Source organism: Pongo pygmaeus, chromosome 20, assembly GCF_028885625.2.
Source record: "Pongo pygmaeus isolate AG05252 chromosome 20, NHGRI_mPonPyg2-v2.0_pri, whole genome shotgun sequence".
NCBI classification, from domain to species: Eukaryota; Metazoa; Chordata; class Mammalia; order Primates; family Hominidae; genus Pongo; species Pongo pygmaeus.
In genome coordinates, this window is record NC_072393.2 from 55,409,619 (window position 1) to 55,433,765 (window position 24,147).

Here is a 24,147-nt window from a genome sequence, read left to right on the forward strand (position 1 = left end):
CCCTAGAGATTTGTGGAACTTTGAATTTGAGAGAGATGATTTAGGGTATCTGGCAGAAGAAATTTCTAGCAGCAAAGTATTCAGAAGGTGACTTGGGTGCTGTTAAAAGCATTCCGTTTTAAAAGGGAAACAGCATAAAAGTTCAGAAAATTTGCAGCCTGATGATGCAGTAGAAAAGAAAAATCCATTTTTGAGGAGAAATTCAAGCCAGCTGCAGAAATTTGCATGAGTAGCAAGGAGCCTAATGTTAATCCCTAAGACTGTGGGGAAAATGTCTCCAGGCCACATCAGAGACATTCATGGCAGCCCCTCCCATCACAGGCCCAGAGGCCCAGGAGGAAAAAGTGGTTTTGTGGGCCAGGCCCAGGGTCCCCATGTGGTGTGCAGCCTAGGGACTTGGTGCCCTGTGTCCCAGCCACTCCAGCCATGGCTGAAAGGGGCCAATGTACAGCTCAGGCTGTGGCTTCAGAGAGTAGAAGCCCCAAGCCCTGGCAGCTTCCACGTGATGTTGAGCCTGAGGGTGCACAGAAGTCAAGAATTGAGGTTTGGGAACCTCCGCCTAGATCTCAGAAGATATATGGAAATGTCTGGATGTCCAGGCAAAAGTTTTCTGTAGGGGCAGAGCCCTCATGGAGAACCTCTGCCAGGGAGGGAAATGCAGAAGGGAAACGTGGGGTCAGAGCCCTCACACGGAGTCAGAGTCCCTACTGGGGCACTGCCTAGTGGAGCTGTGAGAAGAGCGCCACTGTCCTCCAGACCCCAGAATGGTAGATCCACTGACAGCTTGCACCCTGAGCTTGGAAAAGCCGCACTCAACACCAGCCCGTGAAAGCAGCTGGAAGGGGGGCTGTACCCTGCAAAGCCACGAGGTGGAGCTGCCTAAGACCATGGGAACCCACCTTTTGCATCAGCGTGACCTGGATTTGAGATCTGGAGTCAAAGGAGATCATTATGGAGCTTTAAAATTTGACTCCCTTGCTAGATTTTGGACTTGCATGGGCCCTGTAACCCCTTTGTTCTGGCCAATTTCTCTCATGTGGAATGGCTGTATTTACCTGATACCAGTACCCCCATTGTATCTAGGAAGTAACTAGCTTGTTTTTGATTTCACAGGCTCATAGGTGGAAGGGACTTGCCTTGTCTCAGATGAGACTTTGGACTTTTGGATTAATGCTGAAATGAGTTGAGACATTGGGGGACTGTTGGGAAGGCATGATTGCTTTTGAAATGTGAGGACATGAGATTTGGAGGGGCCAGGGGCAGAATGATATGGTTTCGCTGTGTCCCCATTTAAATATCAACTTCAATTATATCTCCCAGAACTCCCACGTGTTATGGGAGGGACCCAGGGGGAGGTAATTGAATCATGGGGGCTGGTCTTTTCCATCCTAATCTCGTGATAGTGAATAAGTCTCATGAGATCTGATGGGTTTATCAGGGGTTTCCGCTTTTGCTTCTTCCTCATTTTTTCTCTTGCTGCCATCTTGTAAGAAGTGCCTTTCACCTCCCGCCATGATTGAGACCTCCCCAACCATGTGGAACTGTAAGTCGAATTAAGCCTCTTTTTGTTCCCAGTTTCAGGTATGTCTTTATTAGCAGTGTGAAAATGAACTAATACAGACTGGAAGCCTTATGACAGGAAAACTGAACATCTGAGACATCTATAGGAAAAAAAGATCTGCTTACATCCAGTCCTTGGAGTTCCAGTAGACTGACTTATTGACCAACAGCATCGCTCCTCCAGCTCCATGCCAGGAGACAGGCACCCCAGAAGTAGCAGGACTGGTAGACATCACTAGTATTATATATGCGTTGTGCATGTATGTGTGTTGAGGAAGAGGATGGGGAAAACAATGATGGTGGTCACCAGGTAAGATGGGACCCAGGAAGGGATTGCAAGGCCAGGCCCCACGAACCCCCCCAAAGAACGCCCCTCCTCTTGGAAATAAAAGTGGTTCTGGATCCAGGGACATCAACAGTTGCAAGCTGATATTAAGAGTTGCCTATTGGATCTGTTCTAAGGGATATGTTATGTGAAGCCAAATTAATGAAGTTAGGAGGTCACATGACAAGTTGATGGGTAGTTTGTTTCATCACCTTGTAGAATTTCTTCCTTTCGAACCTCTTTACTGGGTGTTAGCTGGTGACTTAGGGGTAGGGATGTGGAGGCTGTCATAGGCCCGTCTCTGCTCTTGGGCCTAAAGGGAATCCTACGTATGCGGCAGTATACAAAGTATGCAGGGATGGGGAGGATGACAATGGCAAAAAGGGTGATCATCAAGAGCAGTGCCCATGGTGGGTATCGTCGAAGCACCTCTTTTGACTGTGGAGAGATGGGAAAAAGGTTCAGAATATCAAAATCCGCAAGAGAAGAGGAAGAGTTGTGGAGGGGAAGGGTGGGTGGGGAACAAAGCAGAAAACCCATGAGTCTTCGGGCAGTAAGAGAATGAGATGACTGGGTTCTTTCACCCAGAGTGAATTGAAAGGTCTGGCCCCCACTCCCAAAGGGGTTCTGGGTCCTGGGGGAGGCTCACAGTGCTTGAGTCCCAGGACATGTAGGTGATCGGCTTCATAGAAAGATGAACTATCATGGTCACAAACAGGATTAGCAGCACAACTGGACACAGATGGGGCCACAGCCAACCATAGATGGGAGAGATGGGGTGGCCCAACAGGATCGTCAGGTCTGCAAGGAACCTGGAGAAGGGCCACCAGAGTGTGGGATGCCCAGTTAGGCCTCACCACCTTGGAGGCAGGGCCAGCCCAACCTTGGCATCTTTCAAACATTCTATTGTATCTCTAATCTCCTGTTTCATCTCAAGTCTTGTCCTCTCTCATCCTCCCCCTAGTCAGTCTGTCTTCTATCCTAACCCAAGAAACTTTTCCAAACACCCCTCTCCTGCTCAAGAACTTCCCATGGGTATCCAATGGCCTCAGGAGAAAGGCCAAGTCTCTTTCATTCATCCCATAAATATGAGAATGTCTATGATGTGCCAGGAACTCTTCTAAGTGCTGGATATCCAGCAGTGAACAACACAGATAAAAGAAAGTGGCATTTGGCCCTTGGGGAACTTATCTAGTTTATTTCAGCCACCTATCCAGTCTCCTTTAGTACATATTCTCAATCTCAATAAATATACAAGTGGGGTCTTTTGGTCTAGGGTGCCCATCACCCTATCTCCACCTATTCATCTGTCCAGGCTCTGCTCAAGCATCCTCTCCTCTAGGCCACCTTCCCTAACTCTCCAGTCTTCCTTAACTAACCATCTGTGCCCCCGGAGTTGCCCTGGCTACCTCTACTATAGACTTACATTCCACAGTTATATCTTCCAGGTCTCACTCCCAGATTATCTTGTTCTCTTTCCCAGGTAGCTCTACCTTCCGGAATCAGACCACTTCTCTTAATCCACAACTCTTCTACTTTTGACCAAGCCATTCTTAGCTCTCACTTGAAATACTACATAGCTTTCATCAGGCAGGGTGGCTCACGCTTGTAATCCTAGCACTTTGGGAGGCTGAGGCAGGTGATCACGAGGTCAAGAGTTCGAGACCAGCCTGGCCAACATGGTGAAACCCCGTCTCTACTAAGAGTACAAAAATTAGCCGGGCGTGGTGGTGCATGCCTGTAATCCCAGCTACTCAGAAGGCTGAGGGAGGAGAATTGCTTGAACCCGGGAGGCGGAGGTTGCAGTGAGCTGAGATCGCACCACTGCACTCCAGCCTGGGCAACAGAGCAAGACTCCATCTCAAAATGAAAAAAAAAAAAGAAAAGAAATATTACATAGCTTCCAACTCTTATCCTGGCTTCACTCTCAACTCTTCCTGGTCTGTTCTCCAGACAGCAGCCATAGATACCTTTTTAAAAAACAAATCTAATAATGGCACTCCCACCTGAAAATGTCATTCTCCTACTCAAAACCCTCCAATGCTTCATCTGTCATTCTGCATACAAAGCTGAGTCCTATCGTGGCTTACAAAACCCTACATGACTTGGCCACCATCACTTCTCTAGCCCCATCTCCTAATATCTTCTATTCCAGCCTCTCTGACTTCTTTGTTTCTCAGAAACTCTAGGCATTATGCTTCCTCTGGCCTTGGTAATTTCTGTTTCCCTGCAGGGCGCACTTTCCTCAAAATCTTGTCATGACTCCCTCCCTCCTATCATTCAGGAGTCTGCTCACATGTCACCTTATCGGAAGGGCCCTCCCTGAAGTCGTATGTGGATTGGTGCCCACACACACTCCTACTATGGGCCATCTGACCTCGCCCTTTGATTCTTCCTATCACCTATATTTATTCTCAACGTTTTTATTCTTTATTTGCTAATTTGGTTATTGTCTCTCTAGACCACTAAAATGTAAGCTTTCTGAGAATAGGAATACTTCTTTTATTCAATGCCCCTGTCCCTGATGACTAAAATAGTGCCTGGCACATATTCAGCACCCAAAATATATGTGAAAATGGATGAATGAATAAAAAGATTTCCCAGAAGACTGAAATTAAGGGTCCCTATGTCACACTAGGTGGGTTGACAGTAGAGGCAACAAGAAAGGGGTCACCCTTCCCTATAGTCCCATGCTTTGTGAGAACCTGGGTTTAGGACATCACCTCCTGGCCCCATAGGCCCAGGACACAGCCATGGTTTCAAATACGACAATGACGATGATGGGGAAGACTATCCAGCATTCACTCAGCAGCCTGATGAAGTGGCTGCCTGAAGGTCGAGTGAAGAAGAGGCCGCACACGAACATGAGCAAAAAGACTCCCACTGGAGAAAACATGAGATCTGGATCAAGGTTAGAAGTCAGGGCTGGGTGACAAGGGCTAAGTAGAGGTCATAGACCAGGGCTGGTGGCAGACCCAGTGGTAGCCGGGCACGGTGGCTTACATCTGTAATCCAAGCATTTTGGGAAGCCAAATTGGGCAGATTGCTTAAGCCCAGGAGTCTGAGACCAGCCTGGCAACATGGCGAAAGCCCCTCTCTACAAAAGCTACAAAACTTAGCCGGGTGTGATGATGCACGCCTATGGTCCCAACTACTGGGGAGGCTGAGGTGGGAGGATCACTTGAACCCAGGAGGCAGAAGTCGCAGTAAGCCGAGATCACACCACTGCACTCCAGCCTGGGCTACAGGGACCCTGTCCCAAAAAAAGAGTCCCAGTGGTGTCAGGGGTCAGGGTCATTGTTAGGAGTAGGGCCTAGGTCAGAGTACCTATGAGCAGCTTTGTATGTTTCCTGAAGAAAGAGAAGGTGTCCTGGAGTGGAGTAATGATGCCCTGCAAAATCCCTATTGCGCTGCTCAGCCCCATGGCCAGCAACATCAGGAAGAAGATAAAAGACCAGAAGACAGACGGAGGAAGGAAGGACATGGCTTCAACAAAGGACAGGAATGCAAACTTTGGGCCCTCGCTAGCCTGCAAAGAGAGAACAAACAGGTGTTAAAGTGTCATTGAACTGAACAATAACAAAAAAATATAGACAACTATACATTCTATCTTCCCTGGAAAACTCCTGAAAGTCCCTGGATCACTGAGAAAATCAGATCTCCAAGCTAACCCCCTGACATGGAAAATCAATCCACCTCGCATTATCCATGGAAGGCCATTCCGCAAACTATAGTACTTTGTATTACTGAGAGCCACAGATGATTCTGGTGCTTCCGGGATTTTTTCTGGTGCTAAGAAAAGCTAAAATGTCTGTTGTGCTAAAGGCTTTCAGGAACTCTAGGCTCCCCTCTCAGCTATGTTTACTGACCTTAAGAAACTGAGTCTCTATGTTGCACTCAGTCACCTCGCGGAGAACCATGCTTTTGATGTGCTGGGGAAGGCCATTGAGCCAGGCGTTGTAGATGGAGGTTGGGTTGTCAAGCAGGTTGACAGGGGGCTTGGCGTCAGGAGGCAGTTTCCCTAGGTTTATCAGCTTTAAAAGTATTTCAGCATTCCTGGGGATAGAGGGTTGAATCAAATCGAACCATTTGGCCCAGTAGGAGATAGTCTCCTTTTCCCTTATCTTCAAGATAAAAAAGGCTATCACTGGCTTAGCATTACGATCTGGGTAAGATAGAGCCTGGGATGAAACCTAGAAGGCACCCGCCTTCAGGGACGTGAATTCATTTGTGTAATCCTGGAGAATTGATGACCATGGGAGAGCCTAGGAGAAGCATTTTCTGCAGTCTTCCTGGGGACTCTGTGGTCCCTGCTCTAGTGATGGGGTTTCTTATTCACTGTCTACCTTCCCTCTCCACTGAGACTAACGGGTAAAAGCCAACTTTCTAAAGTTCCTATTACAGCATGTCCAGGAGCACACAGACTATGATCATAATGTTCCCATGGAGTCGTGCTGTGTGAGAGCAACTGCTGGTTCGACTTTTTGATGTGAGCCCTGCTGACCATTTTGGCCTCATATGTCCCTATGGCCCTCTTCACATTCCATGTTCTGGCCAGATTTAACTACTTACCGTTTCAGGGCCCATCATACCCCCTCACACACAATACCAACTCCACCCCCACCACCATTCTTCACTTGGCTAACTCCTACAAATCCTTAAAAATTCAGCTCATTGATCGAGACCATTCTGGCCAACATGGTGAAACCCTGTCTCTACTAAAAATACAAAAATCGGCTGGGCATGGTGGCGCGTGCCTGTAGTCCCAGCTATTCGGGAGGCTGAGGCCGGAGAATCGCTTGAACCTGGGAGGCGGAGGTTGCAGTGAGCCAGGATCACGCCACTGCCCTACAGCCTGGGCGACAGCGAGACTCCATCTCAAAAAAAAAAAAAAAAAATTCAGCTCATTGCTCTGTAAGAACTACAATGGCTTGCCAAGTATCATTGATAAAAGCAAAAGGCAAGCAAGTAGAGTTTGATCACATTTTAGAAAATAAAATACCATATGCTATTCCAATAATAAGCTAGATATTTGAACCAATTTTCTCATTGGAAATAATTTTAAAGGCTGGAAGATATTTTTAAATCTTCTAACAAAATAAAAATGTTGACAAGATAATAAGGAATTATCAGGCAAAAATTGAAGTACAGGCAAAGCAGTGGAGAAAGGGGACTTGCAAAGATACTTTGTCCCAAAGATGTATGCCAAATACAACAAACTGGACCTGCAGTTTCCAATTTTATGACTTTTCAGATACAAAAGGGGGCCATGGAGGCCAGATATAAAACACCAGAGCCTGCCCAAAATAAGGATCAGAATAGAAGTTCCCCTCTTAAATCCGACACTTCAAAGGGCTACACCTTCACAATAAAAATGAAGCAGAAGCTTGCTCCCGGCCCTTCTACACAACTGGGAATGCAAGGAAAGCTGTTTCAGAAATGATCTACAGATTTGTTGCAATCCCAATTAACACCACAGCAGGCTTTTTATTTTCTTTTTCTTTTTTTTTTTTTTTTTTGAGATGGAGCCTCGCTCTGTCGCCCAGGCTGGAGTGCATTGGTGCGATCTCCGCTCACTGCAACCTCCGCCTCCCAGGTTCAAGCGATTCTCCTGCCTCAGCCTCCCAAGTAGCTGGGACAGGCGTGCGCCACCATATCCAGCTAATTTTTGTATTTTTAGTAGAGACAGGGTTTCATCATGTTGGCCAGGCTGGTCTTGAACTCCGGACCTCAGGTGATCTGCCCGCCTCAGCCTCCCAAAGTGCTGGGATTACAGGCGTGAACCACCACACTCAGTCTGGGAAGGTAATTCTAAAATTTACTTGGAGAACAAAGATCTACAATAGTCAAAACAATTTTGGAAAAAAAATAGCACAGTTGGAGAACTCATACAACTTGATTTTAAGATTTACTATAATACCTTAGTAATCAAAGCAGGGTGGTATTGGTTTAAATAAAAATAGACATGTTAACTAATGATACTGAGTAGAGCCCAGAAACACACTGTGGTCAACTAATTGTCAACGAAGATACCAAGGCAGCTTAATAAGAAAAGGATAGTCTTATTAACAAATAGTGCTAGAACAACTGAATATCTAAATAGAAAAAAATTTAATCTTGATCCTTGCCTCATACCTTATACAGAAATTTATGTGAAATAGATATCTAAACAGAAAAAGCAAAAACTTTAAAACACAGGAGAAAAACATTTGCAACCTTGGCCAGGCACGGTGGCTCATGCCTGTAATCCCAGCACTTTTGGAGGCTGAGGCGGGCAGATCACTTGAGGTCAGGAGTTCGAGACCAGCCTGGCCAACATGGTGAAACCCCGTCTCTACTAAAAATACAAAAATTAGCCAAGCGTGGTGGCACGGGCGCCTGTAGTCCCCGCTACTTGGGAGACTGAGACGGGAGAATCACTTGAGCCTGGGAGGCAGAGGCTGCAGTGAGCCAAGATCGTGCCACTGCACTCCAGCCTGGGCAACAAAGTGAGACCCTATCTCAAAAAATATATATATATATTTGCAACTTTGAAGTAAACAGAACTGTCTTAGGATGTAAAAAGCTCAAAACGTGAAAGAAAATTGATAAATTGAGCATCATCAAAATTATGTCTTTTCATCAAAAGGCTTCATTAACGAAAGACAAACCCCAGAATGAGATATAATATCCACAATATGTACAACTGACAAAGAACTTGCATTTAGGATATATAAGGAATGCTTACAACTCAATAATTTCACTGCCCAAAAAAAAAACCTGATTTTTAAAATGGGCAGTAGACTTGAAAAGACACTTTACAAGACAAGCTCTGTAAAAGGCCAATAAGCACTTTCCAAGGTAGCCAACATCAGTAGTCCTGAGAAACAGGCAAATTAAAATCACAAAGGCATACCACACCACACATCTGCCAGAATGGTTAAAATTAAAAAGCCTGATGTCATCAAGTATTGACAAGGATGTGGGACAACCAGAACTCTCATACCTTACTAGTAAGAATGGAAAACTGATTTAAAACCACTTTGGAAACAGTTCCACAAATTCTTATGAAATTAAACATACCATTACCACGTAACCCAGTGACCCAGTGATCCTTCTCTTAGGTGTTTATCCAAGAGAAATGAAAACATATGTCCATACAAGGACTTGTACATGAACTCTCAAAGCAGCTGTACTCGAGACAGCCCTCAACTGGAAACAACTCAGATGCCTATGAGTAGGAGAATGGATAAAGAAATTGTGGTATAATCATAAAATGGAATAATACGTAGGAATAAAAAGGAATGAACCTCCAATACATCCAGTATCATAGATGAATACTAAAAACATGCTAAGTGAAAGAAGTCAGATATAAGAATGCATATAGTATGATTCCATTTACTCTGAAGAAAAAAAAAGACAAATCTAATCCATGATGATAGAAAACAGATTGGTGATTAATTGGGGCCAGGAGTGAGAGGAACATAGGTAGAAAATATGAGAGTTTCTAAGACCTAGATGATATAGTAAAAAGGTCTAACAAATGAGATTACATGGCCAGTGAGTTAGAGACAATATGTGAACAAACAATGGCTGAGAATTTTTGGAACTAATGAAAAGAGTAATCCATAGATGCAAGAAGCCAAAAGAATCCCAAGCAAAATAAAAGGAATTCCCCATTAGATATATTACAGTGAAGGTGTAGAGAAACAATGTTAAAAGGTACCTGTGCCTTGGCAAATAATTTATGAATTAAAAGTCCCTAAAAGCACTTGCAACAACAAAAGTTGACAGACAAGTGGGATCCTATTAATCTAAAGAGCTTCTGCACAGCAAAAGAAACTCAACAGAGCAAACAGACAACCTACTGAAGGAGAGAAAATATTTGCAAACTATGCATCCAACAATAGTCTAATATCCAGAATCTATGAGAAACTTCAGCAATTTGATAAGCAAAAAATAAATAACCCCATTTAAAAAATGGGCAAAGGACATGAACAGATACTTCTCAAAAGAAGATATACATGCAGCCAACAAATATATGAAAAAATGCTCATTGGTGTGTTTCTCACCACACCAATCAGAATGGCTATTAAAAAGACAAAATAACAGATGTTGGTGAGGCTGCAGAGGAAAGGGAATGCTTACACACTGTTGCTGGGAATGTAAATCAGTTCAGCCACTGTGGGAAGCAGTTTGGATATTTCTCAAAGAACTTAAAAGGGAACTACCATTCAACCCAGCAATCCCATTACAGGGTCTATATACCCAAAGGAAAATAAATCGTTCTACCAAAAAGATACATGTATTCATATGTTTATCACAGTACTATTCACAATAGCAAAGACATGAAGTCAAGCTAGATGTCCATCAATGGTAGACTGGATAAAGAAAATGTGATACATATATACTGTGGAATACTATGCTGCCATGAAAAAGAACAAAATCATGTCCTTTGCAGCAATATGGATGCAGCTGGAGGCTATTATCCTAAGTGAATTAACATAGGAATAGAAAACCGGCTGGGTGCGGTGGCTCACGCCTGTAATCCCAGCATTTGGGAGGCAGAGGCAGGCAGATCACGAGGTCAGGAGATCAAGACCATCCTGGCTAACATGGTGAAACCCCGTCTCTACTAAAAATACTAAAAAATTAGCCGGGCATGGTGGTGGGCGCCTGTAGTCCCAGCTACTCAGGAGGCTGAGGCAGGAGAATCGTTTGAGCCCAGGAGGCGGAAGTTGCAGTGAGCCGAGATCACGCCACTGCACTCCAGCCTGGGCAACAGAGCGAGACTCCATCTCAAAAAAGAAAGAAGAAAGAAAAGAAAGAAAAGAAAAGAAAAGAAAAGAAAGAGATAGAAAGAAAGAAAGAAAGAAAGAAAAAGAAAATCAAATACCACATATTGTCACTTATAAATGGGAGCTAAACATTGAGTGCACATGGACATAAAGATGGCAGCAATAGACACTGAAGACTACTAGAAGGAGGAAGAAGGGAGGGGAATGAGGACTCAAAAACTACCTATTGGGTACTATGCTCACTAGCTGGGTGATGGGATAATTCATACCCTAAACTTCAGCAACACACAATTTACCCATGTCACAAACCTGCAGATGTACCCTCTGAAACTAAAAAAAAAAAAGTTGAAAAGGTAAAAAAGGTTGTTTGTGAAAAAGACAAATTACCTTCAAACTGACAACTGAATTCTCAACAGCCATAAAGAAAGCTGGGGGCCGGGTGCGGTGGCTCATGCCTGTAATCCTAGCACTTTGGGAGGCCGAGGTGGGCGGATCACAAGGTCAGGAGATTGAGACCATTCTGGCTAACATGGTGAAACCCCGTCTCTACTAAAAATACAAAAAATTAGCCGGGCGTGGTGGCGGGTGCCTGTAATCCCAGCTACTCAGGAGGCTGAGGCAGGAGAATGGCGTGAACTCGGGAGGCGGAGGTTGCAGTGAGCTGAGATCGTGCCACTGCACTCCAGCCTGGGCAACAGAGCGAGACTCCATCTCAAAAAAAAAAAAAAAGAAAGCTGAAAGATGCCAGAAGCGGGCTCATGCCTGTAATCCCAGCATTTTGGGAGGAGGAGGCAGACTGATCACTTGATGTCAGGAATTCGAGACCAGCCTGAGCAACATGAGGAAACTCTGTCTCTACTAAAAATATAAAAATTAGCCTGGCGTGGTGGCGTGTGCCTGTAGTCCCAGCTACTCAGGAGGCTGAGGCACGAGAATTGCTTGAACCTGGGAGGCGGAGGTTGCAGTGAGCCGAAAGCCTGGGTGACAGAGGGAGGCTTGGTGTAAAAAAAAAAAAAAAAAAAGAAAGAAAGAAAGAAAGAGAAAGCTGAAAGATAGCAGGCTATCTTCAATGTGCTAGGAAAAAAAAAAAAAAAGCACTGCCAAGCTAGCAATCTACATCCAGATACAATAGATTTCAAAACACAGTGAAAGATATTTTCAGAAAAGAAAAGTAGGGAATTGGCCACTAGCAGACTATCACTAAAGAATAATTTAGGCTGGGCATGGTGGCTCACGCCTGTAATCCCAGCACTTTGGGAGGCCAAGGCAGGTGGATCACCTGAGGTCAGGAGTTCAAGACCAGACTGGCCAACATGGTGAAACCCCGTCTCTACTAAAAATATAAAAACTAGCCGGGTGTGGTGGTGGGCACCTGTAATCCCAGCTACTTGGGAGGCTGAGGCAGAAAATTGCAGTGAGCTGACACAGTGCCACTGCACTCTAGCCTCAGCGACAGAGTGAGACTCTGTCTCAAAAAAAAAAAAAAAAGAGAGAGTAATTTAAAGGATATTCAAGTAGAAGGAAATCCCTCATGGAAGGGCCAGGATGCAAGACAGCATAAAGATCAAAGAAAGCAATAAATAGGAAGTAGTACATCTAATTGAACATTAACTATATAATAAAACAATAATATCTTTGCATTTTAGCAAAATAATATGAAATAAAAATACACGAGGTGCATGCTTGTAATCCCAGCTACTCGAGAGGCTGAGGCAGGAGAATCACTTGAACCCAGGAGGCAAAGGTTGCAGTGAGCTGAGATTGCACCACTGCTCTCCAGCCTGGGTGACAAAGTAAGACTCCGTCTCAAAACAAAACAAAACAAAACAAAACAAAACAAAAACATGATATAACATTCAAATGTAAGTTAGGAATGCATGTAAATGGATATAAAGAGTTTTGGAGCCCTTATCTTGAGAGACAGTGAAGCACTTATTACCTTTAGACATCGATAAATTAAGAATGCATATTGTGAATTCTGGGGAAATCACTAAATCACTAAAAGAACAGAAAACAGAGTGGATAACTTCCAGACTAGTGGAGGAAAAAAAAAAATGGAATGATAAATAACTACTAAGTCAATCCAAAAGAAGGCAAGAAAAGAGAAAAAATGAAATACAGACCAGGAGAAACAAATAGCAAAGTAAGATGGGAGACGGAGCCAATTATTTCCTATCATGATGGCAGAGAAAGGGATCCAGCCTCCCTTTCTCTATAAAGAGCAACAATTTGGTAACTATCCTTGAACAAAAATTACTCTGGGCCGGGCGCGGTGGCTCATGCCTGTAATCCCCAGCACTTTGGGAGGTTGAGGCGGGAGGATCACTTGAGGTCAGGAGTTCGAGACCAGCGTGGCCAACATGGGGAAACCCCGTCTCTACAAAAAATACAAAAATTAGCTGGGCATGGTGGCGCATTCCTGTAATCCCAGCTACTTGGGAGGCTGAGACAGGAGAATTGCTTGATTCCGAGAGGCGGAGGTTGCGTGAGCCGAGATCGCGCCACTGCACTCCAGCCTGGAAGTCAGCGAGACTCCGTCTCAAAAATAAATAAATAAACAAAATAAAATAAAAATTACTCTGGAAGAATTGAGAAGTCGGCTTCAGCTGACTTTTAGTAGGAGAAAGAACCCTAGAAAAACCCACACAGAAAGGGTGGAAAGAACAATTCCATTTTGCCCACATCACCCCATCCTCCGAGCCAGCACTGCTCAGCATGGAGAGGGAATTCCCTGGCTCGCATATCCCTCTTTCAGGGATAATGAGAGCAGGCTGTACCACCAGCTTCCCCAGTGTTTTGGGACACTGCCCAAACAGCTTCAGTTTCACTCCATTCACATTTCCGTGGGGACTGGCGTTGCCGAGACATACGGAGATAATGGGGAACCAAGAAGTGGGACAGGCTGTCAGTATCAGCCATGCTGGTGGGAGCCACAGCGCCCCCTAGTGGCCTGCTCAACAGGGGACTCTAGCGGACTTCTGTACTGAGGACCTCAACAGCACTCCTGGCCACTGTGCAGCTCCCCACAGTTTTCACCACCAAGGACACCTTGGTGTTACCAATGGCTGATGCCAGCACCATTTTCTGCAGAGGAACCAAGCAACTTTCACAACTGAGGAAACCAACTGCCAGCATTGCAGCAGCAAAAGCCCTGTAGTTTTTTCCACCTTCACAGTCTCCAGGTGCGTGGCCCTCTAATTTCTCCTTCCTCTGTCCCTGAAACCACCTAAGCTGTTCAATACCATGGTCGCCCAGACCAGACCCAGGGACTCACCCCAGTGGCCATCGCATTCTCTGGGTGCCTAAGCCAATACCCCTCCTCTGTGGAGTCACCCCAGCTGCTGCCTCTACAAGTGCTCTGAGCCAAGGACCCAGCACAGCTACCATGCATGTGCCTGTACACAGCCATGCCTCCCCATCCCCAGGTTCTAACTCCAGCATCACGTTTGCACCCTCAGCTGGGCCCCGCGGCTGCATGTGCACACATGCCTCCAGCTCAGCCCTGCAACTGCCCACATACATGCAGATGGCCTGACCTCTGTGGCCAGACTGCAGCAGGCCCCTGCAGTTAGGCACAAGTTGTCAGCCCCCACTGCCACATGCATGCCCTTAGTCAACCCCAGCCCCTGCCTTTGACTCCACCCCTTGCCACCATTAATGAGCCTGCAACTAGCCTCTGCTGCCATGCTTGTGCCTACAGCCAGCCTCTACAGCAGACTGTGTGCACACCACTGACCCCAGCCTCCACTGCTGCGAGTCCTGGCCCCTAGATGCTAGGCAAGAGGCACAGCTGAGGTCCCAGAAAACTCTGTGGGAGGTTCACAGCCACTGTGGACTTCCCACAGCTGTTGCCACCAAGGACCATGCAGGTGTCAACATCACAGCCCCCAGCTGCCTGTGCTAACAAGACTCTGTGTCCCTCCAACCTGGACCCACCACACGCAACCCCACCCACAGTTGGCACTCTGTGCCACTGGACCCAGTGCCAGAGAGCACCACTCTTCTCCCCCAAAAAAGCATTTGAAGTTAATGCTTCTTCAAATGCTTTTCTCAAGACTATAAAAATCATGAAGAATTGGAGAATCATGACAACACCAAAGGAAAACAATAAACTTCCATTAGCTGACTCCAAAGAATTGCAGATCCACTAATTGCCTGACAAAGAATTCACAATAATGGTTCTAAAGAATCTCAGTTAATTATAAAAGAACACAGAAAACAATTTAACAAAATCAGGAAAACAATAGAACAACGAAAGAAGAGGCTAAACAAAGGCACTGAAAACATGAAAAAGAACCAAACAAACATTTTTGAGCTGAAGAATAACAATAAACAAAAAACACAATAGATGGCTTCAACAGCTGACTAGAAAAGCAGAAGAAAGAATAAGCAAATTCAAAGACATCATTTTAAATCATCCAGTCAGAGGAGAAAAAGAAAAAGAAATGAAGATGACCAAAGAAAGTCTACAATATCTATGGGAGGCCATCAAGAGAATATTTACATAACAAGATTTACAGAGAAGAGAGAAAAGGACAAAGTTTATTTTTAAAAATAGCTGAATACTTCTCCAATCTGGAGAAAGATACAAACATCCAGGTACAAGAAGTTCAGAGGTCTCTAATAAAATTCAACCCAAAGAAGAGTTCATTGAGACATATTATAAACAAATTATTTAAAACTGAAGACAAAGAATTCTGAAAGCAGAAAGAGAAAAGCATATCACATATAAGGAAGCCCCAGTACAAGTATCGACACATTTCTCAACAGAAATCTTGCAGTCCAAGAGAGAATAAGATGATATATTCAAAGTGCTGAAAAAAAATCTGACAACTAAGAATACTTTAAAAAGTATGTAGGCCAGGCAGGGTGGCTCACGCCTGTAATCCCAGCACTTTGGGAAGCCAAGGCAGGTGGATCATGAGGCCAGGAGTTCAAGACCAGCCTGGCCAATATAGGGTTTAGTAGAAACCCTGTCTCTACTAAAAATACAAAAATTAGCTGGGCATGGTGGCGCCCACCTGTAGTCCCAGCTACTTGGGAGGCTGAGGCAGGAGGATCGCTTGAACCTGGGAGGCGGAGGTTGCAGTGAGCTGAGATCACGCCACTGCACTCCAGCCTAAGTGACAGTGAGAGACTCTGTCTCAAAAAAAAAAAGAAAAAAAAAAAAAGAAAACAAGCCACACCATTAGGATAGGTCTCATCTAATTCCCTTCAGTAATTTGATTTATACAAGTGATAAGGTTTGGGGCACAAAACTATTATCATATTACTATTAATTTTACTTTGTATTTGCCCTTTTTAAAACTTTGTATCTGTCACTTGTTAAATTTTTACAGAAGTACAACTCTTAACAAAATAATGCTGGCTCAGCCAAACACTTTGAGATGATAAAAAAAGACTATGGAACAGACAAAATTGAACTTCATAATGGACCTCAGATAGACTTAGCCTAAGAGATACTCCCTTCAAATGTCCCTTGTTGCTCAAATGTGGCTACAAGAGTTTGACACTGACTCCAAGTCACCCATCATTCCCCTCAATGTGACATAAGACCAGCAACTGGGACAGGCCCATCATGACATTGAGGGACAGGAAAACCCAAATATGAATAATTGATCAGTGATGCTTTTGGAGAAAGATCTTGATCAAAAGAGGAAATGTGAACGTTATCAGAATAAAATGGAGTCACTAATGTTAAGAAAGCCCTAGCAAATTGAGCCAAGGAAGGCCATGAAGAGAGGGTTCTCACACTTGTATGTCTGATTAGAAAAACAACTACAAAAACTATAACCATGCATAAAGGCCATTGCAACCTTACACACACAGAGTATTCCTGCAGAAACATCTGCCCAACAAACGCCTATCCAACCTTGGACTGGTGTCACCCTTGTTATTGATCTCTGTAGCCAAGGAAACTTATTTCAAAACAATTATGTTATCCTCCTCATTTTTTTCCTTTAAAAACCTTTGTTGGCTGGGCGTGGTGGCTCACGCCTGTAATCTCAGCACTTCGGGAGGCTGAGGCGGGCGGATCACCTGAGGTCGAGAGCTCGAGACCAGCCTGACCAACATGGAGAAACCCCGTCTCTACTAAAAATACAAAATTAGCCAGGCATGGTGGCACATGCCTGTGATCCCAGCTACTCAGGAGGCTAAGGCAGGAGAATCGCTTGAACCCGGGACGTTCAATGCACTCCACCAGGTGGGAGAAAAGAATTTTAATATATACAACTGAAAAATGACTACATATCCAGAACATATAAAGAACTCCAAAGAAAAAGATAGATCATCCAATATTTTTTTTTAAATGGGCAAAAATGAACTTGACCACACATTTTGCTTTAAACTATGACAATACAAGTATTTGCATGAGGGAGGTAATGAGAACTTCCATACACACATTTCATATACATACAATTATAAATTGGCACAGATACTATGGAAAGTAATTTGGCATCATCTGTGAAGTTGTAGATATATGTGGTAGATTGAAGAAATACAGCCACAATATTTTGGAGCTCCTCCAATTAAGAGGTAAAGTCTATTTTTCACCTTTGGAATCTGGGGTAGCTTTTTTACTTCCTTCAACCAAGAAATGTAGCAGCAATGGAAGCAGTCCTATACTTCGCTTCAAGACACTTTGCTGAGTCTGCCTTTGTGCTCTGTGAGCTACCATGTGAAGAAGACCAAACTAGCCCCATGGAGAGGCCTCATGGAAGACAGCAGCCCTTGCTGGCCAGGCAACTGACTACAAACAGGAGTGAACCCAGCCACCACCACTTAAAGAAGAGCAGTGCCAGCCAGGTACGATGGCTCACGCCTGTAATCCCAGCACTTTGGGAGGCCAAGGTGGGTGGATCACTTGAGGTCAGGAGTTTGAAACCATCCTGGTGAACATGGTGAAACCCCGTCTCTACTAAAAATACAAAAATCAGCTGGGTGTGGTGGCGGGTGCCTGTAATCCCAGCTACTCGGGAAGCTGAGGCAGGAGAATCGCTCGAACCCAGGAGGTGGAGGTTGCAGTGAGCCGAGATTGCACCATTACACTCCAGCCTGGGTGACAAAAGCAAAGATCTGTCTCAAAAAAAAAAAAGAAGAAGAAGAAGAAGAGCAGTGAGCAGCGCCATCCCTGCTGGGCTCAGCCCCCAGCCAACCCTCCAGCTAAATGCAGCCATGTCAGTGAACCCATACAAGCCTAGCAGAAGAGCTTTCCAGCCAACCCGCAGAATCATGAGATAAATCATTGTTGTTTTAATCCATTTACTTCCAGAGTGATTTGTTACCCAAGAATAGACAACTATGCCCCAACAATCTAACTCATATCCCAGAAAAATGTGCACATATGTAGTGCATCAGGAACATGCATAAGAATGTTTGCAGCAACATTGTTTTAATAGCATAAAACTGGAAAGACTCCAAATGTTATCAATAGTAGAATGGATTTTTTAAAACTGTGGTATATTCATATACTGAAACATTATACAGCATTTTAAAAGCACGGATTAGGCCTGGCGTGGTGGCTCACGTCTGTAATCCCAGCACTTTGGGAGGCCGAGACGGGCGGATCACGAGGTCAGGAGATCGAGACCATCCTGGCTAACACGGTGAAACCCTGTCTCTGCTAAAAATACAGAAAATTAGCCGGGCATGGTGGTGGGCGCCTGTAATCCCAGCTACTTGGGAGGCTGAGGCAAGAGAATGGTGTGAACCCAGGAGGCAGAGGTTGCAGTGAGCCGAGATCGCACCACTGCACTCCAGCCTGGGCAACAGAGCGAGACTGTCTCAAAAAAAAAAAGAAAAAAAAAGAGCACAGATTAAAGTTATACACAATATGGATAAATATTACAAACATGTTGGATGAGAAAAAGAAAGCACAAAAGTAAGCAAAGAGAATGTATATATGAGGGAACAAATAACTAAACATATTGCTTTATATAAGTGGACAAATTAAACTATATTGCTTAGCTATGCACACATAGATGATAGAATATAAAGAAAAATATTAATCACTATCCTTAGTTCTTTGTTTTTCTTTTTTTTCTTTTTTTTTTTGAGACAGAGTCTCACTCTGTTGCCCAGGTGGAATGCAGTGGCACAATCTCAGCTCACTGCAGCCTCCGCCTCCCAGGTTCAAGCAATTCTCCTGCTTTGGCCTCCTGAGTAGCTGGGACTACAGGTGTGTGCCACCACACCCAGCTAATTTTTGTATTTGTTAGTAGAGATGGGGTTTCACCATATTGGCCAGGCTGGTCTCAAACGCCTGACCTTGTGATCCACCCACCTCAGCCTTCCAAAGTGCTGGGATTATAGGCATGAGCCACCGCACCCGGCTTGTTTTTCTTTATATTTGATCATCTATGTATGCATATCTATTAAGCAATATAGTAACCACTATCCTGACTTTTATGATGGTTACCTCTGGGAGGCAGTAAAGAGATTATGATTAGAAAAAGATACACAGAGAGCATCTAGGGTTATTCTAGTTCTTAATACAGGTGATGTTTACTTCATAGTTCGTTACACAGTACATTGTTTTATACACTTTTTTCTTCTTTTTTTTTTTGTTAGAGGCAGGGTCTTGCCCAGCTGATTTCAAACTCCTCGGTTCAAGCAATCCTCCCACCTCAGCCTCCCTAAGAGCTGGCATTACAGGCGTGAGCCACTGCTCCCGGCCTTGTTTTATGCATTTTTCCATATGTATGTAATAGCTCATAATAAAAGGTTTTTTTGAAAATACACAAAAAAAACTACCATTACACTCTCACCAGACTGGAAACAATTTAAAAGTCCAACCAAGTTTAATGAAGTGTTGTGCAAAAAGTAGAACAAATGAAAGTCTCACACATCCCTGATGGTAAGGCAATGCATTACACCACTTCGAAAACCAGACAATATATGATAAAATTGAAGGGGAGCACACCCTACTCAGCAATTCCTTTCCTAGCTATTTGCCATCAAGAACTCTTGCACACGCACACACGTATATTCCCAGGCATCTTCTAGAAGAAAATAGTGGTTATTTGTGAGGGTTAGGATTACTAGGAGAGGCCGGGTGTGGTGGCTCACGCCTGTAATCCCAGCTCTTTGGGAGGCAGAGGCAGGAGGATAGCTTGAGCCCAGGAGTTCAAGACATGCCTGAGCAATCCCAGCTCTTTGGGAGGCAGAGGCAGGAGGATAGCTTGAGCCCAGGAGTTCAAGACCTGCCTGAGCAATATAGTGGGACCCCGTTGTCAAAAATTTAAATTAAAAAAAAAAAATCTGCTGGGAGAGAGAGGAAGAGGAGGAGGAAGCAAAAAAAAAAAAAAGAAAGAAAGAAAGAAAGAAAAAAAGAAAAAAAAGATTACTGGGAGAAATTCAACTCAGGGTTGCCTCCTCTGGAAGGCCCCATCTGACTACCCCAGACAGAATTAATGGCTCTGTCTCCTGTCCTCACCCATCACTTCAGTTACCAGTTAGCATAAGTTTTTGGCTGTCTCATTCTCCTTTCCTTCCCCCTCTAAAATTGAAAATGAAACAAGGACTGTGGTCTGATTCACCTGTCCAAGTCTCTGTGGTATAGAAAGAACACTTCCTAAATGTCTGATGGATGTTTTTGGAATTAATGCCCAAAAATAAGAAAAATAAGAAACAGGGGTGATCAGACAATCAAGGTTCTAGTACAGAGAATCCTTTTGGAGTTTCTGCTAGATTGACAGAAATCCCCAATTCAGGAGTTGACAGTTAAGAATGGGGGCCTTAGGGCGCGGTGGCTCACACCTGTAATCGCAGCACTTTGGGAGGCCGAGGCAGGTGAATTATGAGGTCAGGAGATCGAGACCATCCTGGCTAATATGGTGAAACCCTGTCTTTACTAAAAATACAAAAAAATTAGCTGGGTGTGGTGACGGGCGCCTGTAGTCCCAGCTACTCAGGAGGCTGAGGCAGGAGAATGGCTTGAACACAGGAGGCAGAGCTTGCAGTGAGCCGAGTTCGCACCACTGCACTCCAGCCTGGGTGAAAGAGCGAGACTCCATCTCAAAAAAAAAAAAAAAAAAAGGGGGCCTTCTACTTCTCCATTTTTCCAAGGATAGCCTTGGAAGGGTCTCTGTGTGGTATGGTCTTGGATGCTATTTTGTTGTGTATCTGGGATTAGAGAAGCCTTCAATGTTTGCCATTTTTAGTACATCCCTGTTAGCATATCCACTCTGAGGTGGATAGCTGGCAATCTCTGAGTTTGAAGATTTATTTCTAGGGTGACAAAAGGCTCTGAGAAGGATAATATATGATAGGAGATTCTATTGTCTCCATTTTTAGCTATGGGGAAGGTAGAGGGCTTGCAAGTTCACCCAAGGTTGAAATGTGTGAACGTGGGTCTTTGCAGCACCTTTAAGGTTAGGGTCTCAGGGTTTTAAAGTTCCCTGGGGCTGGGACCCTTAACAAAGGGGCCGGCCTTACCTCTCACAGCAGCGATGTGTGATGACTGTCGCCCAGAAGCCCAGGACAGAGAAGTTGAAAGATGTGAAAATCAACAAAGTGAGCAGGTTTATCACAGACACGAGAAAGGCATCACTGAGACAGTTGTTGGACTGGGGCATGTAGGAGGCTAAGGAGGCAACGGAGCCAAGGCCTATGCCTGTGTTAGACAAAACTTGACCCCCTGCTATAGACCACACACTCATATTGTACACATCTGATATCTAAAAGAGAGAAGACAAGAATAAGGGAGTTGTAAAAGAAGAAGCAGAGGACAACTATAATAGAAATGTTGCAGGGAGGAGAGAGGGAGATACAGAAGGAAAGAATGGGGAAAAGAAGCTCTAAGAATAGGCAGCTGTGGTACCCTACAAGGCCTGATGGGGGAGTGAGGAGATAGATTTCACCTTGGCAACCACCAACTGTTGAAGGCCAAATTTTGCCCCTTCCAGGAGTAGAGTCCGGATGAAGAAACCGACAATGATGAAACAGGGGAGCAGTACCAAGACATAGATTACCTGAATCGAGAGTGGGACATATCAGCAACTGTGTACCAGTAGGGGTCAACCAACAGTTAGGAGGGATCAAAAGTTCTGAGTCAGAAATGAGTAGGAGTTAGAAGAAAGCCTTCAGCAAGAGTCAGGGGCTAGAGGGAGTAAAAGGCCAAAGGAGTAAGAGATTAGGAGATCAACAAGTAACAAAGTGAGGTAAGGGCTAAAGCATCTGAGAATTTCAAGGAATCCAATACTGGTGGCTCACCTTCCCAGTGGACTTGAGCCCATTGATCATGAAAGCACCAACAAGACACCAGCAAAGAAAGAAGGGCAGGACCAGACTGGAGACTGGTGTCCCGCCATCCTCGATTCTGTCTGAGGCCTTCAAGGCCTGCCGGTACCAGAAGTATATGGAGGGTGTTGTCTGTTCACATTCAGGATCTGGGGGGACCTGGCTTTAGACATGCCTGCTAGACAAGGTACCCCCACTTCTTCCTTATCCCCTCCCCCACCTCCCTTTTCTCTTTCCCTCTCCCATTTCTTTTTCCTTCTTCTTCCTCTTCCTTGTCCCTCCCCACTCTCTCTTCTTCCAAATTCCCTTCTACTTCTACTTCTCCATTTTTCCCTTCTCCTCTTCTTTCACTTCCTCCTCACCAAAGCCACTAGAGTTCATCGTTAAGGGACATTTCTCCCATGGAACGGGAAACTGGAAGGACTGGCTCATGTAGAAGATGATCCAGGCATTGACCACATTGAAGTACAGGCCGAGGATGAAGCACACCTGGGGGCCAAAGAGGATATGGCTGGGGAGGAAGAGCAGGGACAGGAAAAGGGAGGGGATTTGACAGAGGACTGGGAAACCAAAGGGATCTGACCCATGGAGGTATTCATAGGGCGCATTTCAGGAGGAGGGTTGGGATGGGGGTGGGGTGTAAAAGTCGGGCCTGGGCAGCCATGGGCTCCTCACCATGAAGCTAGAATACCCCACACCACCAATCCAGGGGGCAATGATCTTCCATACACCCATGCCACCCTGACACATGGTCTGACCGGCTGCCATCTCCAGGAAGAGAAGAGGAACCCCGACCAGGAACAGAATGAAGATGTAGATGGCGGCGAAACTGCCTGTGAAGAAGATTCAGGAGGGACTCTGAGAACCATGTGACCTTTCAGTGCCTGGACTCCAGGAGCCCAGGAAGACATTCTCCCTACCAGCGACCTCCTCCAGGGCCACAGGCATCAGGGCTCACCCATGTCTACATCCCTCACGGTCCCAAGTGTCCAGTCCTCTGGCCCCCAAATCCTGGAAGACCCAAGTACCTAGTTTCCAGCCCATCTTGGACCCAGGCCTCCAGCTTTGCCATCCCCATGTTCCGATACCCTGAACCTCTCATGATCCTAAGTGTCCAGGGACCTGGTTCCTATCCTGTTCAGAGCACCAGGTCTTTAGTCTCTACATATCTCAGAAACATTCATGGTTAAAGCCTGGACAGGACTCTGTCCTGATTGCCCCTTGTGGACCCAGGTTTCCTGGTCCCCAGACTTACAGCCTCCACTGTTAAGCCACAGGTAGGCAAAGCGCCAGAGACAAGATGGCTTCATAGAGAAGCCCACCTGAGCCAGAATGTACTCAGTTTTGCTGGACCAGAACGGACGGGCAAGGAGGATCTCACTCTCTTTCTTCTCTGTCATCTGCACCTTCTCATACATGGGTTTCTGGTTCAGGGCTGAGGCAGTTAACGCCTCCAATACAGAAATTTGCTTGGGCTGACTGGTCCTGGCCTGAGCCTCGAAAGCATGGGCCTCACAGGCCTGAGGCTCTGCAACCCGGGTTGCTGAAACTTGGGCCTCTGAGGTCCAAGATGTTGCAGACCAGGTCAATGAACCCTTGTCTTCCCACGTTTGACTTCCTGGGACACTGTCAGAAATCACTGTGCCAGTCCATGGGGTATCTGCCAGCGAGGATGTCGAAGGCTGGGCCTCTGTCTTCATCTCAGACAGACTCTCTGGGGCAGCTCCCGCTTCTGCAAGGGAGGGTTCATCTTCCTGAGGAGACCTGAAGGACACCAAAATCTGTAGATTTTAGATTTTAGAGTCAAGTAACTACTGAGTTACAAAACAATCCTCAACATCTCCTTAAAGCAAACTTTATACACCACTGACATTTAAAGCACAAAAAAATCTCTTGCATAAGTTTCACTTCTTAGAAATGTTTTCATGCGGTGGCTCACACCTGTAATCCCAGCACTTTGGGAGGCTGAGGAAGATGGATCACCTGAGGTCAGGAGTTCGAGACCAGCCTGGCCAACATGGTGAAACCCCGTCTCTACTAAAAATACAAAAATTAGCTGTGTATAGTGGCGGGCACCTGTAATCCCAGCTACTCAGGAGGCTGAGGCAGGAGAATCGCTTGAACCCAGGAGGCGTAGGTTGCAGTGAGCGGAGATCAGGCCACTGCACTCCAGCTTGGGAGACAGAGTGAGGCTCCATCTCAAAAAAAAAAAGAAAAGAAAAAAAAAAGAAATGTTTTCTTGTA

The 24,147-nt window shown here is 45.2% G+C and overlaps 1 protein-coding gene across 2 annotated transcripts in view; it reads right to left on the reverse strand.

Annotated features, from left to right (window-relative positions):
- Positions 1-1,568: 1,568 nt before the first annotated feature.
- SLC6A16 (solute carrier family 6 member 16) overlaps positions 1,569-24,147 on the reverse strand; it is a 35,906-nt gene continuing 13,327 nt past the window's right edge. Inside the window, exons 3-13 of one of the 2 annotated variants that reach the window (XM_054465719.1) lie at positions 23,159-23,667; positions 22,579-22,736; positions 22,266-22,392; positions 21,877-22,052; positions 21,525-21,635; positions 21,100-21,341; positions 5,755-5,941; positions 5,213-5,414; positions 4,609-4,768; positions 2,535-2,697; positions 1,569-2,323 (exon numbers count right to left, since the gene is read on the reverse strand). In XM_054465719.1, coding sequence (XP_054321694.1) covers positions 2,054-2,323; positions 2,535-2,697; positions 4,609-4,768; positions 5,213-5,414; positions 5,755-5,941; positions 21,100-21,341; positions 21,525-21,635; positions 21,877-22,052; positions 22,266-22,392; positions 22,579-22,736; positions 23,159-23,603 — 2,241 coding nt within the window. In that variant the 5' untranslated portion in view covers positions 23,604-23,667 and the 3' untranslated portion in view covers positions 1,569-2,053. The remainder of the gene's footprint in view (positions 2,324-2,534; positions 2,698-4,608; positions 4,769-5,212; positions 5,415-5,754; positions 5,942-21,099; positions 21,342-21,524; positions 21,636-21,876; positions 22,053-22,265; positions 22,393-22,578; positions 22,737-23,158; positions 23,668-24,147) is intronic. The other variant, XM_054465720.1, reaches the window with a different exon arrangement.